This window comes from Haliaeetus albicilla, chromosome 2, assembly GCF_947461875.1.
Source record: "Haliaeetus albicilla chromosome 2, bHalAlb1.1, whole genome shotgun sequence".
In the NCBI taxonomy this organism is placed as follows: domain Eukaryota; kingdom Metazoa; phylum Chordata; class Aves; order Accipitriformes; family Accipitridae; genus Haliaeetus; species Haliaeetus albicilla.
The window spans coordinates 29,753,898-29,769,323 of record NC_091484.1 but is presented as its reverse complement, the minus strand read 5'-3'; the positions used below and the strand labels follow the sequence as shown (position 1 = coordinate 29,769,323).

Here is a 15,426-nt window from a genome sequence, read left to right as displayed (position 1 = left end):
GCCCCGCGGCCGCCATTTTGTGCAGCGCCGAGCCCGCCGCCGGCGCAGGTGGCTCAGTCGGGGAGGGGGCGGCGGGGGCCCGCCCTAACGGCCGTCACCGCGTCCCGGGCTCGGCTGCCCTTCCCCACTCACGGCAGCGGCGGTCGGCGGAAGGGCTGACGCGTGGGCCGTGGGGGCCGCCATTGCCGCGGCCTGCGATGCCGGCGGGGCGCGGCAGGGGGAGCTGGCGGGCGGCGGAGAGTTGGGGAGAATGCCGGCGGGTGTCGTCGCGGCCGCGCTGGGCCCGCCTGGGTTTAAACCGGGGGGGTGTTTCTTCTCTCCCCGGGGGTAGGGGTTTGCGCCTCGCCCTTTCCGCCGGAGGTGGCCCGTGTCCCGCAACCGTGGCCTCGGCCGCGGGGATGAACCGGGGGAAACCTGTGAAGAGACGGCTGCGGTTCCCGGCCCGCTGGCGTGCCGAAGCGCGGGCCTGCCTGTAACCCGACTCCCGTCAGCGCCCTGCCGGTACTCCAGGACGCACCTGAACCTGCTGCTTCGGCCTGAGATCCGCTCTCTTGTGTGGTGTCTTTGTTTTTCCAGGCCAAGCCCCAAACCGAGGGACACCATAAAAATTATGCCTTAAAATAAAACTGAAAAACCCAACAGAATTTTTGTAAGCGTCTTTCGAGCAATCCCTGAAGAAAACGCAATGGATCTAATCTGATGATCTGACTCCATACACCGATATGCATACTTAGCTTAATTACAGCTGTCTTTAGCTTATCTCTCTCATTCCAAATTTATCCCTCATCATTGTACCACATAAGCTGATGTCCCTGTCGGAGTTTATTTAAGCGGGCTCTCCCGAGCTGTCACTGAGCTCAGCACTTAGGCTGTAGCATTTGGAAAGTGCGCGAGCACCACTGGATTACGGGATCCTGAGCCTTGGCTCTCAGTTTTGATTCATCTGAAATTAAACGATGAGCATACTAATAATTTCAGAGTGTGTTCTGCTGCTGTTTTGTAGTGCATTGTACCTGCTTTGATATTTATTGTATGCTCTTCCTGGCTGAGGAGTTGAATCAGGCATTCTTCTCAGGGCTGTTGCCAAGCCAGTTTGTTCTCTTATGCACGTAGCTTCCAGCTTCTATTTACACTTTTTGGCTTACCGTTGTGATTTAGTGGAGTATTGTCTGCTATTGAATTCTCCCAAATAAAACTGTTTCTTCCCGTGGAGGGCTTCCAGTGGTTGCCAGTCAACTCCTATCATCAGAATGATGATTACATTATTTTGCAGTCCTTAGTTGTTCCTGACAAAATAATGGAGGAGTGAGACGTTGCTAGGTTGTAGCTGAAATTAATTAATATATCTGCTTGCTAGGACTTGCAGCGCTCGTGGGACCATGGAAGGTGAGAGCAGGGAGAAACACGGCATGGAAAGACAATCAGCAAAACAAAACGATGTGCAGATATGACCAAAAACCAGACAATGAGAAATACAAGACAAAAAAGGGAGCGGGTGGCCCAGCCTAGTGGGAAATCCTCCTACGCTCCTAAGAAGCCCTGTTAAGAGGCTGTCTTGTATGCAAAGCTCCAAGTTTTTTAACCTTTCTTTCTCTCCTCCTGCCTTTCCACTAACATCCCTTCCAGGTGGGAATCGGTTGCCTTTACCTTCAGTGGTGGTCTGACTCCTACCTACATATCTAATTACTCTCTGAAAAATCTATTTAATATGCTTCAGACCTGAAGAAGGATTTTCTGCCAAAAGCTTGTCCACAGTTCCCAGCTATGCCTGTGTTGGCCTAACTAGCTCTGCAGGCCTTCTCCTTGTAATTTTGCAATGATGAACGCTATACAATACCCATCCAATTTTGGTGAAGTTTTATTGGTATTGAAAAGTACTCATTATTTATAGATACTCTCTCTGCTCTTTCCATATGGAAAGAGAAACAGACTGTGTAAGACATCGATACACCAGTAGAGCTACATCCACGCTGGGAGCTATTTGCTGCTGCTTCTTCCAAGGCTGGTGTTTCCCCCTGCCTGCTGTCACCACCGTGGGGACCCTAGCTTCTCTTGTCATGCCGGACGCTCATCTCATGGCCACAAACGGCTCTTCCAGAGCCCGTGTCTCATTCCACCTCTGGAGGAACCACTCCCCCCACCCCCCCAATCTTGACCAGGTCTGGAGTTCATTTAAATGTTGGGTTTGTTATCTGCCACCTCAAACAAACCTATGGCAGAGTGTGTTCGAGTCTGTATACAGAGATCAAACTGCAAGTAGTTACCTGACTGGTTTAAGCTAACCTAACTCCACAGTGTGGTGGAATGAGGCAGTTGTGCCCTCCTGTTTGGCTGCGTGTTGCCACTCTCACCTGGTTTTGGGAGCTGATCCATCTGGAAAGTAGGGGTTTGTTGTTTTGTTTTGTTTTTTAACAAGGTTAATGATGAGATTGGACAGGTCCCACATCCTGTAGAACACATGGCTGTACAAATGGGAGCACAATTACTGAATCCAAAGGCTCTGAGGTATATCTGCCTCTAATCCCTCCCATATGCATTCTTTCATATGTTCTGCTATTCGTTATGGTTTCCTATCATGTGCTAATTGATTCATTACTTTATGCTAAGCATACAGTCACGTGCTAGTCATTAGCAGTCCCATATGTTGAACTCATGATGTATATCTTTAAATGCCATATCTCCTGGTCTGCCAATCCTCCTTTATGCAATACCACACATATGTTGCAGACCTTAATTCATGCTTTGATGGACTTCAAAATTCCTGCTCGTTAGTCTTGTATGTAATTCTTCGCTTACTCTCTGGAGCTTTTCCTTATTGCAGTTGTGTAATGACTGTGCTGATACCGAGGTCTGTGCTTTAGCCTCTAGTAATACAATGTGTCTGGGAGAGGAAGGAGAGAATTTTGAAACATATCTTGTGACATATTTGAAACATCCAGCATGGTAATGTCAGTATAAACCCCATGTTCAGGTGAAGTCATGTTAGACCACGGAAGTTTTACAGGAGTTAACGACTCCATAACTGGCTCAGAAACTGTGACTCTGGAAAAGCAAATGTAGCTGGGAGGAGGCCGAGTGAATTCCTGAAGACTTGCTGGTGAGGAAGTTAATGGGTCAGAAGAAATTAGAGGGAAAAGATGGAAAGAAGGGTCTATCACTCTTACAGTCCCAACCTGCAGAATTTCAGAATAAAGAATTTAAGTAATCTAGAGCTGCATTGAATTTTAAAGTTTTATAGGAAGAAGACAGATGCCTTATGGTATGACCACTACAGGTTGAATTGAACACACTCGGGTGCAAAAAAAAACAGTTACTGATTTCTCCAGAGTTATTTTTACTTTACATCTGCGGTGAATGAGTACAGAATTTGATCCTTTGTACCTGTAGTCCCAATGTGACACAGTTTTAGGTTCTATCATGCTCTGTGAATGCCCAGCATCAGCATGGTATAGAATGATCTGTGGAATTCAGACCATCCTCATTTCATACGGTGTTTGTTGGAGGAACTACTGGCCTGGGGGAAAATAGCAGCACCCTCCTGCGCTTTTATCTTCCAAGCCCTGAATAAAGCGGCTGAAAGTCCTGTTGTGTGTAGATAAAGAACCTTTGTCGGCTAGGAGTAAGATCTGAGTAAAAAGTGGCTCTCCGAGGAATAGCTAGTGCTTAAGCATAGTATGTTGTGGGTCAGGAAGCAATCCCTGTAGGAAGGGAGACACACAGTCTTGAGTAAGAGCTTGTGTAACACCTGGCCTGGGCTGTCCCAGCAGCCGCTTTCTGTATGCTGCCTGCTCGGGCAAAGCCAGGCACAGAATGATTTCTTTCCTGCTTGGCACTGCCGAAACTCCCAGTTTCCTGAGCATGGGCTCAGCCTGTAGCGTAAACCCTACGGATGCGGCCGGGTGGAGATGAGCGCTGCTGGTGTACCAGTGTCTGCAAGCCATTGCATGACTGGGCTCTGGGTAGCGCCTGGCTGGGGTGACGGCTGCGTGGGCTTAACCGGGGTGTCGCACAGGTCCCCAGGGAGGTGACAGCCCCTCGCTAGCCATGTGCAGCTTTCTCGGAGTTTTCTAGGCGAAAGCTCCCAGCCTCAGTGCCCGCGCCTGTACCAGCCTCTCTGCTGCTGCAGCTGCTTCTGGCTGTAGCCCGCCCCTGTGGTGTCCTTATTGGATTCCTGGCCAAGGGGGTGTTGCTGCAGTGATAGCAACAGGGCGATATGCTGGCGCTGCAGTGTTGTGTAAGAAGGAGCTGCAGGCAGCGGAGGAGAATTAAACGGGATCACGTTTCTCCTCTGTGAGCTGAAGAGGTTAGTGACTATTACTTAATTCCTGCTAACTGTAATTAGGATTTGCAAGTACCGCTTTCGTCTTCTGACCCCCCCTCCACCCTTCCCAAGGCTGCTTGCCACCAGCGTTTCCCCCTCGGCTGTGAAGGAGTGGGGGAGCCCTGCAAGTCCCGTCGTCCTCGCTGCTCCAAAGACGCCCACCACACGGGAGGGGACAGGCCAGCCCTCGGGGAGGGGGGGACAGAGAGAAAGAAAAAAGAGAAAAGCCCTTTGTTCGGAAGAACGTCCAAGGTGCAGTGAAGCCGCGTGTTAGCTTGTAAATGATGTGGAAGCAGCCAAGTAGCATCACTGGGTGGCCGGAGCACTGCATGCTGAGAGTGTGAGAAGTCACTTAAAACCTTTCCTACAAAGTGTCTTCTGGGCTTCTTTTTAGAAGTGCTGAGCTTCCTCCAAATCCTGTTAAAATCCATGTTTACTGCAGGTGCTTGACACCCCATTCTGAAACAGCAGGCTATTAACCTTGCGGTACCTCAGTTTACCCATGTGTAAAGTGGAGACGAGAATATTTTCCTTTTGTAAAGGAACACGGTGGGGCCATATTCCAGACAGACTGGTGGGAGAAAGGTGGTTCTTACATTCTTGGATATGGTACAGAATCCGTGTGTAAAACACATTGACACTTTATTAATAATTACTTTATGCTCTAGTCACAGCTACCACCAATCTCTATCTTAAAAAAAACGTGCATCGAGGCTCAGTCTACACACAGAGAAAAGACAGGTCTCTATCTTAAAAAAAACGTGCATCGAGGCTCAGTCTACACACAGAGAAAAGACAGGCTCAGCCTTTATATAACTGCTGGCATTGTGCTGAACTTCTGTGCTGGAGCTTTGTTCAAAAAAACCAAGCTGGTGTTAATTAAGGCAACAGTTTATTGAACTGATTTTGTGTGAAATCATTTTTATCAATCTCCTTGCATTGGTTTGCCAAAGTAGTTTTCCTGAAATGAGGATAATCGTTCAGCTGTTGGTTCTCTGATTACAGATGTCAACACAGAATGACACTGTACCAAAAATCAATAACATAGTGTTTGAGCATCTTTCTGTCTTTTGTGTTGATAGGTGGGAAAATAAAGACAAACCTGTTTCAATAATATAAATCCAACTTGAAATTCAGTCTTCACAAAACAAAGAGCAATAGGTAAATACTTAAAATTATTTTTAGCACATATAAGAAAGCCTTAGTTGAAGTCTTACTAAAAACTATTGTTGCAAGCGGTGCATGCAACTTCCATATTCAATAATTGATAGAAAAATATTAATGACTGATATGATTAGTATTGGATCAGGGAACTTCCTTTATACTGAAGGGCTGATGATTCGGGACTTGTCCTCCTGAGCTTACATGCACATGGTCAACAAATGTTTCTTCTGATACCAACATCACAGTTTCTTTAGATAGTGAATTGAGTTACTGTTTGTGAGCAGCTGGAGTTTAAGTCAATGAAGTATGGTTTGTGTTATCCTTAAAGGATTAGCAATGCTTATTTTGTATAGCTAAAAAGGAGAATCGATCTTTGTAGTTTTCAACTTCTTATTTTTAGTGTCCTCGTTATTTTCAAAATTGTTGTGCTGACTCGCTGTTTCAATACCCACTCCTCACCCTCCCCCCCAAAAAAACCCCAACAACCCCAAGAGACCACCACATTCAGCTCTGGGAGCTTCATTTTAAATGTCAAAGGGCCAAACTTTTTTTTTTTTTTTTTAAATGAAGAACCTCTCCTATATCCACAGACTTCAGAAACTAAGCTCAGCAGATGAGAACAGGATGAGAAAAGGGCCACTTTGATCTCTGCACTAAAAACAAACCATCCTTGTCAAAACAAGTGAAGATAAATGGACAAATTAACTGACCAGTTTTTGAATTAAAATGGGAATCACTTCCCATCTTATACTTTGGTGTCAGGACTTCAGTAAGATGCAAGATTGGAATGCACATTGGCATTTTTGGTTTTTAATGATGATTCTGAAATCACCTCAGTTTCATATGCCTTTTAGAGAGGATATTGCACTGTATGGTTTGTGGACTTGTAGGAAGCTTCAGTGGGTGTTTTCTGTTACCACTGGTGTGATCATTGAAGCTCTGTGCTGCCATCCATGGCTAGGTAAGCAGCAGTCAGGCAACAAGAGATAAAAACAAACCAAAGCTGGAAAGAAGTGGAGAAACTAACAGAAAGGGCTTGGATAGATGTGATAAAGCAGTGTTTGCAGTGGGAGAATAACTCTGCAGGAAAGGAGTTCCTATGTTTGACACAGTGGTGCACCAACATCAACATATGTGGGACCAGGGATAACTCTTTCAAGTCTAATTTTCAGGTAACCATAGATCTTTCTGAAGCTTATGGGTAGTGCTCAGTGTAGTAAAAGAACTTACATTATGCTTCTACTGCACTTAATAAAGTGAGGTGTCAAAAAGGTTACTTCACCAAGAGGGGAGGGAATAGAGCTTAAGCAAGAAAAATAGTCTGAAAGCCAAGGCATTTAGCAGCTTAATCCTGTAGTAAGAAAAAAACCCTCAATGTATACATGACCTCTTGTAACTTAGTAGAATAAAGGTTGCTGAGAGCCTGTCCCTCTCCTCTGGAGCTAGCCTTGAACCATGGAAAGTGTTCTTGCACACATTAAGGCCAAATGGTTGGGCTTACATCTTGAACCTTTATAAAATAAGTGCAACTGTAATAAAAATATAAATATACATTTGACCTGTTTCTTTTCTACTTAGCAAAAGGAGCTTTGGCTTTTTGTTTAACTGAACTTAAGTGTTCCCTAGACTAATATTTGCAACCCAGACAGAGCTCTACTGTGCTAATTAGAAAGCATTGCAGAAAACACACCTGACTAGGAAAGATAATGAAATGCATTTGCTAATCCTGTTATTCCAGATGAGTGTAATCCACCACTTTAACAACATGAGTTCAACAGTTAGCATAAAAGAAGTTTCTCCCTTTTTTTTTTTTTTCCTTCTTTCTTCTCAGTATAGCATTATAAACCAGTTAGAAAGACCCTGTTTGGGGCAACTAGTGTTCCTGTTATATTGTAGTAACTATCCTAAATGCTAAATTAAAGGCTGCACTACACTGGCTTATAATAAAGCAAGCTGTTCTCATGGCTCAAGTAATGTTACTGTGTTTATTAGCTTTCCCTCTTGGTGAAATGTGTAAGCAGAAAGGGACCTCTATTGTCTTGTCATTACTTTTGTTCTGTGAATGAGAGCAGAGAAAAGCTGCAAGAAAAATTATGGAATTATTAAGTAATCCCTAAACGAGAGGAAGAAGTGGTACAGGATGTGAGGGGAAAAGTTGAGACCACAGTCTTTCTAGTTGAAACGCCATGGATGTTTTTTAGCTGTGCTAGAAGCTATAAAGCTTTGTGAACCTTTCTGTTGCTGCAGATAACAGCCCTTCATCAGTGTTTACTGTCTTTTGCAGGCTCTGACACAGATTAGCAACAGAAAACTGGTTAGTCTGTTACTTGGTGATGAATTTAGAGAGCGCGGAGGCTTGCTCATACTTGTCTTTGGAGTGATTTGCTAATTTTTCTCAGGCATAGCACAGTTGCATGCAGCTAGAAGCGGGATCAGCGTGTTTGTATAGATGTCTCTGTGCTTAGTCTTGGTGACAGATATAAATGTATGAAGACTGAGATTTTCTTTTGTCCCCATTAAATCACATTCATAAAATTTGGATGGAGAAGGCAAATTAACTCCTGGCTTCTGTCTTCTTCTAAAGCTATGATTCTCTAGTGGCAAAAATCTGTAAGGAACTCACAGAAAAGGATAAAGATGAATTCTGTACTGGTGACAATTCACTGTTAAGTGATGAGGCTATAAACTGGAGTGGTACGCTTCCAGTGTTGAAGGTGACCATGGGCTTCATCTGCTTTCATTCTTGGTGTCCAGTGTAAGATAGAGTAGGCCTGTTTTTTTCATAAGTATGGAGTACTTGAATTGGCAGTCTGAGTAACCTGCAGTGCAGTATCTGTTAGAAACAGCCCTGAGATGTCTTAGGTTCGTCATCCAGAAGTCAGGATAACAGGTACCAGCAGCTACTGGAAATGTTTGCTCTAGGAAACATGTTTTTCATTTGGACTTTGTAATCTTCTCAAATGGCAGCAGCTAACCCAAACTTTGATTTTTTTTCAAAATCTATTTTACATTTACTTACTCATGTAGTGAAGTGGAATATCTATCTTTGCATTTAGCCCAGTATTTACAAAGGTAAGACATACTGTCTGTTTTTATATGGCTGGCATCTATAATGAGACCTTAAGCCTAAGGGCTGTTGAATAAATCTTTTAAGAATAAACAGGGCATTTGCCTGTCTGCTTACAGTTTAAAAATAACAGTATTGTGACAGGTGTTTCCAACCCAGTCCTTCATGGATAGGTCCTGGTGACAACCAGCCTGATCTAGTAATATTTGCAATGTAGACACAATGAAAACACAGCAAAAGAACCATAAAAATATCCATATTATATGTTAATATAAACAGTGCTTAAAGTGGCTGGATGGCAGCTGGTCCTCTGTTTTAGGGGAGAGAAGAGCCTCACATCCTTTTTCCTCTTGCCCTCCAAGCAGGGAATGTAGTAATGTAATTCACTGGCTGCTCTGAGCCCAGTTTTTCTGTTAAGACTCCACCAGAAAGCATGCTGCTTTCTCAAGAGGGCAGACTTGGAGAGCAGAGTCTTTATTCCCTGCTGGCTCGGAAGAAGGCCTAATTTTGCACCAGGGAAATGCACGAGGCACTTTTTTTTCCAAATGCAAGGTCGGCAGTTCTCTTGCGTTCGTGTACTCAGGTTGAGAGAGCACCTTTCAGGAAAAACTGCTGGTCCGCTGCAGCATGCTACCATCCCTGTCAGTTGGCTGGTACCTTCCCAGCATCAAATGGCCTGTAATACCAGAAACAAAATGTTCCTGTTTTAAAAACACGGGAGGGGAAATTCTCCTATCCTAGATGCTGCCAAGCTGCCAACTCCTGAGGAAGCATGAAGGTGCTGATAACCCTTGAGATTAAGTTTCTTTTGGTTAAAGGACTACTAAATGAGGCTTCAACTCTTCATTTTTTGCCTTTGGCATCTCATACTGCCATGCTGACAGAGAGTGCCTTTTTCAACAAGAGAATTATCATGAGCAGGGAGAACTGATGCAGTTGCCAAGTCACTCTCTATCATATTTTAAAAGTCATGACAATCAGGTGAAGTCTCCAGTGACTGGAAAAAGGCAAACATCACACTCATGGCAGGGGGGTTGGACTAGATGGTCTTTAAAGGTCCTTTCCAACCCAAACCATTCTGTCATTTTAACAAAAAGAAGTTCGAAGTACATTTTTTTATAGTGTGCTCACTATTATTATTTTTAATTTCCAGCTCCTACATGACCTTATTTTTGCTTATATGCTTATCTGGGATAAACTTTCCTATTCCAGGCTGCAGAACTAAAATCTATGTGGTCAGGAGGAAAAACCATCCAGCCTGAAAGCAAGTGTAGTCAAATGGCTTGTGACCTGTAAGTCTGACTCATAAGCTATTGTTTGGCCACACTGTTAAGCTCTTTTTCCAACTCAGTTTAATTCTAAACAGAGCCAATGGATCCAAGTGGACTTGGAGGACAGATCATTGCAGACAGGTGTCATTTACGTATTCTGAGCTTCTGAGGCTCCATTGCTACCTTTATGTACACAAATCTGACCATGGGAGGGAAGAACAGAGATTTATTGTCTGGTATCCAAGGCAGGCATCTATAAAACAGTGACAATTTACAGATGCCCATGTGTAGTTTTTGTGCTTATGATATTAATGTAGGATGCCTTGTGTTTTCCATTTCTAATGATAAATAAAGAGATGATTTGTCTGAAGCCCATTCTGTGAAGAGATCACAGTCGTGCCTGAGATGTACGTGGCTTAAATAATAGAAATTACTCTTATATAGTGAACTTCTTTCCCAGAACCTCAAAATGCTTTGTTGAGTTATGGTAGCAGAGGGTAAGGAGAAAAGAAGGGATTTAGACTGATATTATAAAAAGCTGCAAGGCTGAATAAAGTAATGAGCAGGATTGCTGTTAAGTTTTAAAATTACTTTTATGTTACCGTTGGTAGCATAGGTTGTTGGTGGTGGTTCAGTATAGCCACTCTCTTTGGAACTCAGTGACCTCTTTGGCCATTTAAAGGAATGGTGCAGTTAAGGACATGAACTTGAGGTGGGAACAGAGCTCTGCTCTTACAAGAGTAACTGTTAAATCACTTCAATTCACTCACAAAATATTGCAGAAAAAATGAAGTGGGTATATTCTAGTAAAACCTGGGTAAGAGAGAGAAATGTCTGATTATGTTTCAAACAGAAGTATTCACTCAGAAATCTTAGAAATCTGCTTCCATGATCCAGTTCTTTTTCTACATCTTTTACAAGGTCTGTTTCCCTCTTCCAGTAGCCTGAATATTGTCTGCTCCTGAACCTTTGCAGTAGCTTGTTTTAGTTACTGCAAAATTAGGCAGTTGCGCCAATCCTGCCTTTGATGGGATATTATCCATTTGTTCAGCCACAGTTGTTATAACTAAACAGTGGTCCACATTAAGCACATTTATTTGGCAGAGGAAATAAAAAGAGTGGTACTGGGTTCTTTTATCCTAATTACATGGCCATGCTGGTTCTGAATAGGTTGTGCATTTAAAATACTCCGCTGAGCTGGCAGTCATCTTCACTAAAACCTTCTAGCTCTACATCTTTCTGTCGTGGTTTAACCCCAGCCGGCAACTAAGCATCACACAGCTGCTTGCTTACCCCTCCCCCTCCCCCCCCCCCCCCCCCCGAGAAGTGAAAACAAGTAAAACTCATGGGTTGAGGTAAAGACAGTTTAAAAGGACAGAAAGAAAGAAAATAATTATGATAATAAAACAACAACAATAATAAAATAATTAGAATATACAAAACAAGTAATGCGCAGTGCAATTGCTCACCGCCCGCCGACCCGCACCCAGCTAGTCCCCGAGCGCCGATTCCCCGCCCCCACTCCCCAGTTCCTAAACTAGATGGGACGTCCCATGGTATGGAATACACCGTTGGCCAGTTTGGGTCAGGTGCCCTGGCTGTGTCCTGTGCCAACTTCTTGTGCCCCTCCAGCTTTCTCGCTGGCTGGGCTTGAGAAGCTGAAAAATCCTTGACTTTAGTCTAAACACTACTGAGCAACAACTGAAAACATCACTGTGTTATCAACATTCTTCTCATACTAAATCCAAAACATAACACTGTATCAGCTACTGGAAAGAAATTTAACTGTATCCCAGGCAAAACCAGGACACTTTCAAGGCAGATTTTGAGGAGTAAAGGTTCTTTTTTAAGCCTATTTACCAATTATAGTTATTTTTACATAGATTTTGGAGAGGGTCATGAGTTTTGTAGGTGCTGCCAGCAGCGTCGCTGGTCCCAAACCAATGAGATTTAACAAAGTATGTAGATCCTACGATGCCCCTAATATATTATCACAATCCATCCAGTATCCTTGTCCAGCTAATGACACTGTGTGGACCCAAGCATCAAGTCAGTTTATAATTTCTAATGAGTTTTGTATTCGTTACACGTCCATGTGCAGGAATTGCAATTTATATTGATCTATCTCTAGGCATGTTTTAAATACAAGTAGTTGTTAGAGTGGTTTGAGCTAAGTAGGATCTTCTGCTTTGCTTGCAGTTGGACCCAACTTGATGGCAGTTGTTTAGGTCCTTTTGGAGACTTTTTAGAACAGTAAGTCTGGTGATGGTGGATCTGTAAAGAGGCGGACAGTTGTAAATAGGAACCATTTTGTAGGTCATTCTTTCAGTTGTTTGTCAAGACCAAGCCTGAGCATGTCAGACTTTAGGTTGGCACACTTGAAGGTTTGGGTTTAGGCACGCTCAGAGCTGTCTGTACAGGCAAATCAAAACTAGTGGGTAATTTAGCCATCTTCTTGGCATATAAAACTACGTCTCTGCTTGTAGAAATCACAGGGTTTGATGTGGGTAGACCTAGGAATTGGAAGGGAAGACGTGGCGTTTGCTTTTGCATTGTGTCTGGTTATATGCGAAGAGGGCATTGTTCTTCTTAAAACTTTGCATGGGACCTAATGTGCAGTTGAAGTACTGTGGGAAATATGTTTTTACAGCATTCCTGTAACCTTTTAAATTATTTTTTTTAATTAACTTTATTATCAGTATGATTTAAGTAGGATATTAAACACCCCCTCTAGTGGCTGATATTTTTGGTAAAGGTGTTTTTAGTTTCTTGGGACAATTTTAACAAATGAGTAGCATGTCAGGACTACTTGACTGCTAAATCACATTGAATTGCAGACTAACTCTTCATGAGAGAGCAGGCTAGTGGCTGGCCTGTATGATTCTTGAGTGTTGCAATGCCCAATAACATGAAAAATACTGAGCTCTAAAGTTAGGAGGAATTTGAGTAACTTCAATTGTTAATCTTCATTCAAGAGCTATTTTTTTTTCCTACTCTCAAGCAATTGCTGACATTGGTAGATTTCCAAAATTTAATGGGAATAGAGAGCATCCATTGCATTTTTCAGGCCCTACTGAAGAGTGGTAGACTGATAAAATGACAGAGTTGTTAGCCATTGCATGCATAATTTTTAAGATTACATTATGCAAAACTTTATCTACTTCTCAAGTTATCTCAATCTAGTTATTAAAAAAACCCCTTTCTGTCACACTCAATTTATTTTAGAAGGGTGAAAACATTTTTGCTGGGGTAGGGGAATAGAAAGTCAGCTAAAAAAAAATACACTTGTCTGACCAGCTACAATTTATGTGTATATTGTTTGCTCTGAAGAGAGTATGGGGCAGGCCTCTGTTATTATGAGTTGCTGTCATGCTGATGATGGAGGCAGAGGGTTTCATCAGCCATGGTAAGCAATATCTTTATGGTGACCGCAGTGTGTAGCAGTGCTTTTTTTGTTTGGGGAATTCTCAAAATAGGTCAGCCTGTTACAGATCTGGGATGCAGTGACTTTTAGTGGACCGGAAGATAGGTATCATCTATTGGGTTGAGTCCATAAAGATATTAAAAGAACATACTTGTGGCTGGATATGTGTTTTGTTCTTGTGACTACTAATATTACAGTAAACAGCAAAAGCTCTTATTTCTTAATGTACTTGTAGGATTATTCTCATTGATATCAATGGGATTACTTGCGATTATAGCTAAGCATGCATATAATTCTAGTGTTCGGGTTTCAGATGAATTTAGCAGTAAGAGAAAGGAAAGAAAAAAATGTATTTTTTGTGTCATGCATTATATGGCATTGTTTTATATAGATATTTTAATACAAACCTTTTCTAGATGTCTGATCTGTGTGTACAGCAAAGAAGAGCGGTTGTAATAATACCTACTTCTTACATTGCACTTATCATCAGTAGGTCTGAGAGTACTTTACAGAAGAGAGGGATTTCCCTTGTTCTGGAATTGGGAGAACTGACAGGGAAAGGGGATGTGGTTTGCTTGCTTTAGGTCACCCAGTAAACTTCTGGGAGAAAGTAAGAATACAGCCTGGGAATACAGCTTTCCTGCATCTGCCCAGCCCAGCTCTGCATTCCTTTGGCCCTTTGAAGAAGAAAGTGCTTGTAGAAAGGACTGCAGTAATTGGCAGGCAAATTCAGGGGCAGATGTAGTAATTAAGAAAATGTTTCAGAACATTTTTCTGTTATTGTCCATTGTCACTTTCATTTGTATTACAGCAAAGGCTTGGAAGCCACTCCTGGCATTAAAGTTCACCTGCAAAGCACATGTGAATCTATCAAGTGAGGTAGAGAAGCCTCTTCACTCTGTAGGTAACACAGCGAAAACAAAATGAGCAGCATAAAAGAGGGAAGGGAATGCGCTGAGATTATTTGGCATGTCTCAGCTCCCTGCCCTGTCAACTACACCTCTTGTGATTAGCTCTGAGTAAAGTTTCTCCCAAAATGCAGGTATGGATGAGTAGTCCTCCTGTTTTTTTTAATGGAACATGAAAAGCTCTCAATTTTAAAAAGTGTAAGAGTCAGTGCAAAACAGCAATGTCTTTGTATGAAATAGGTGTTTAGGCAGAGTCTCAGTAGTTGGTGTTCAGCTGCTTAGCTGTGCGGAGGCTTTACTCTGGTGGCTTTATTGTTCTACAGGGAAGCCAGGGGACACTCTTCATGGTCCACAGGGACCTGGAGGAGTTCAACTCTGATAGCTTTAGTGTTTATGTGGGTGTTAAGTCAAAAAAGTGGTGGAGGATGTATTTCATGCCTTTTTTTCCCCCTCTTTGGGTTAGTACCATTTTTGGCTTTACTCAGGGTTATTTTCTCCAGCCTGTGTTCAGGCACAGACTGGTGCTGTAGCAATAACATTGTTTGATCCCATGGAAAATTAGGATCTGGGAATTGCTGATAGCTCCATGCCATAGCTCATTCTCCTCAGTGGTCATCTAAAATTGGACTTCACTCCAAAGTCATTGACAGTCACTTGTTAAAACGCTCATCTCTTCTTCTACCACCATAGACAAATTCATTTTCAAAAATTGTTACTGAACGTTAAAACCTGAAAGAAGTTTTTGGGACTGTTTGTGGCTCTCTTTGCTTTAGTCATACACTAATTAGCCACATACAAACAGCCTTTTGGTTAAAGAATAGCTGTGATGAAACTGCAGTTATGTGGGATTGTTTATTTACCCACCAGAAGTTTCACAAGGCTCTCTATAATTCGCTCCAGAGTAGTTCCTGGACACTTAACATTAGAAGTAAGGGTGGTTTGTCTTTTTTCTTTTTTTTTTTTTTTTTTTTTTTTTTTTTTAAGGGGATATTTTTATAAAATAAAAAGTGGAGCCCTTCATGTCTTTAATTTTTTCAGGTGCTCAAAAATGGGCTCAGTTCTTTCCTGGATAGTTTCAGCATTAGTAGTGTAGTATCCAAATTACATCCAAATGTAATTTGGCTCTCAGCTGTGACCTATAGAAATCAGTTGTCTGATGCAAAGCACTTATAATAGGCAAGGTCCACCATTTAAACTGGCTGCACAAATCACTATTTTTTTCCCCAAAAATTGAAACAATACAGGTTATCTGAGGGCAGAGTTTCAAACAA

The 15,426-nt window shown here is 42.5% G+C and overlaps 2 protein-coding genes across 4 annotated transcripts in view; one reads left to right on the top strand and one right to left on the bottom strand.

The window, feature by feature from the left end:
- Positions 1-618, bottom strand: part of COA1 (cytochrome c oxidase assembly factor 1) — a 53,319-nt gene extending 52,701 nt beyond the window's left edge. The window contains exon 1 of the mRNA XM_069812153.1: positions 133-618. Coding sequence (XP_069668254.1) covers positions 133-603 — 471 coding nt within the window. The 5' untranslated portion in view covers positions 604-618. The remainder of the gene's footprint in view (positions 1-132) is intronic.
- A 3,580-nt stretch (positions 619-4,198) lies between these two features.
- The window catches only part of BLVRA (biliverdin reductase A), a 32,482-nt gene continuing 21,254 nt past the window's right edge, over positions 4,199-15,426 (top strand). For 2 of the 3 annotated variants that reach the window (XM_069812121.1, XM_069812135.1), the window contains exon 1: positions 4,199-4,307. The gene's annotated coding sequence lies outside the window, so the exon portion shown is untranslated. The remainder of the gene's footprint in view (positions 4,308-15,426) is intronic. The other variant, XM_069812129.1, reaches the window with a different exon arrangement.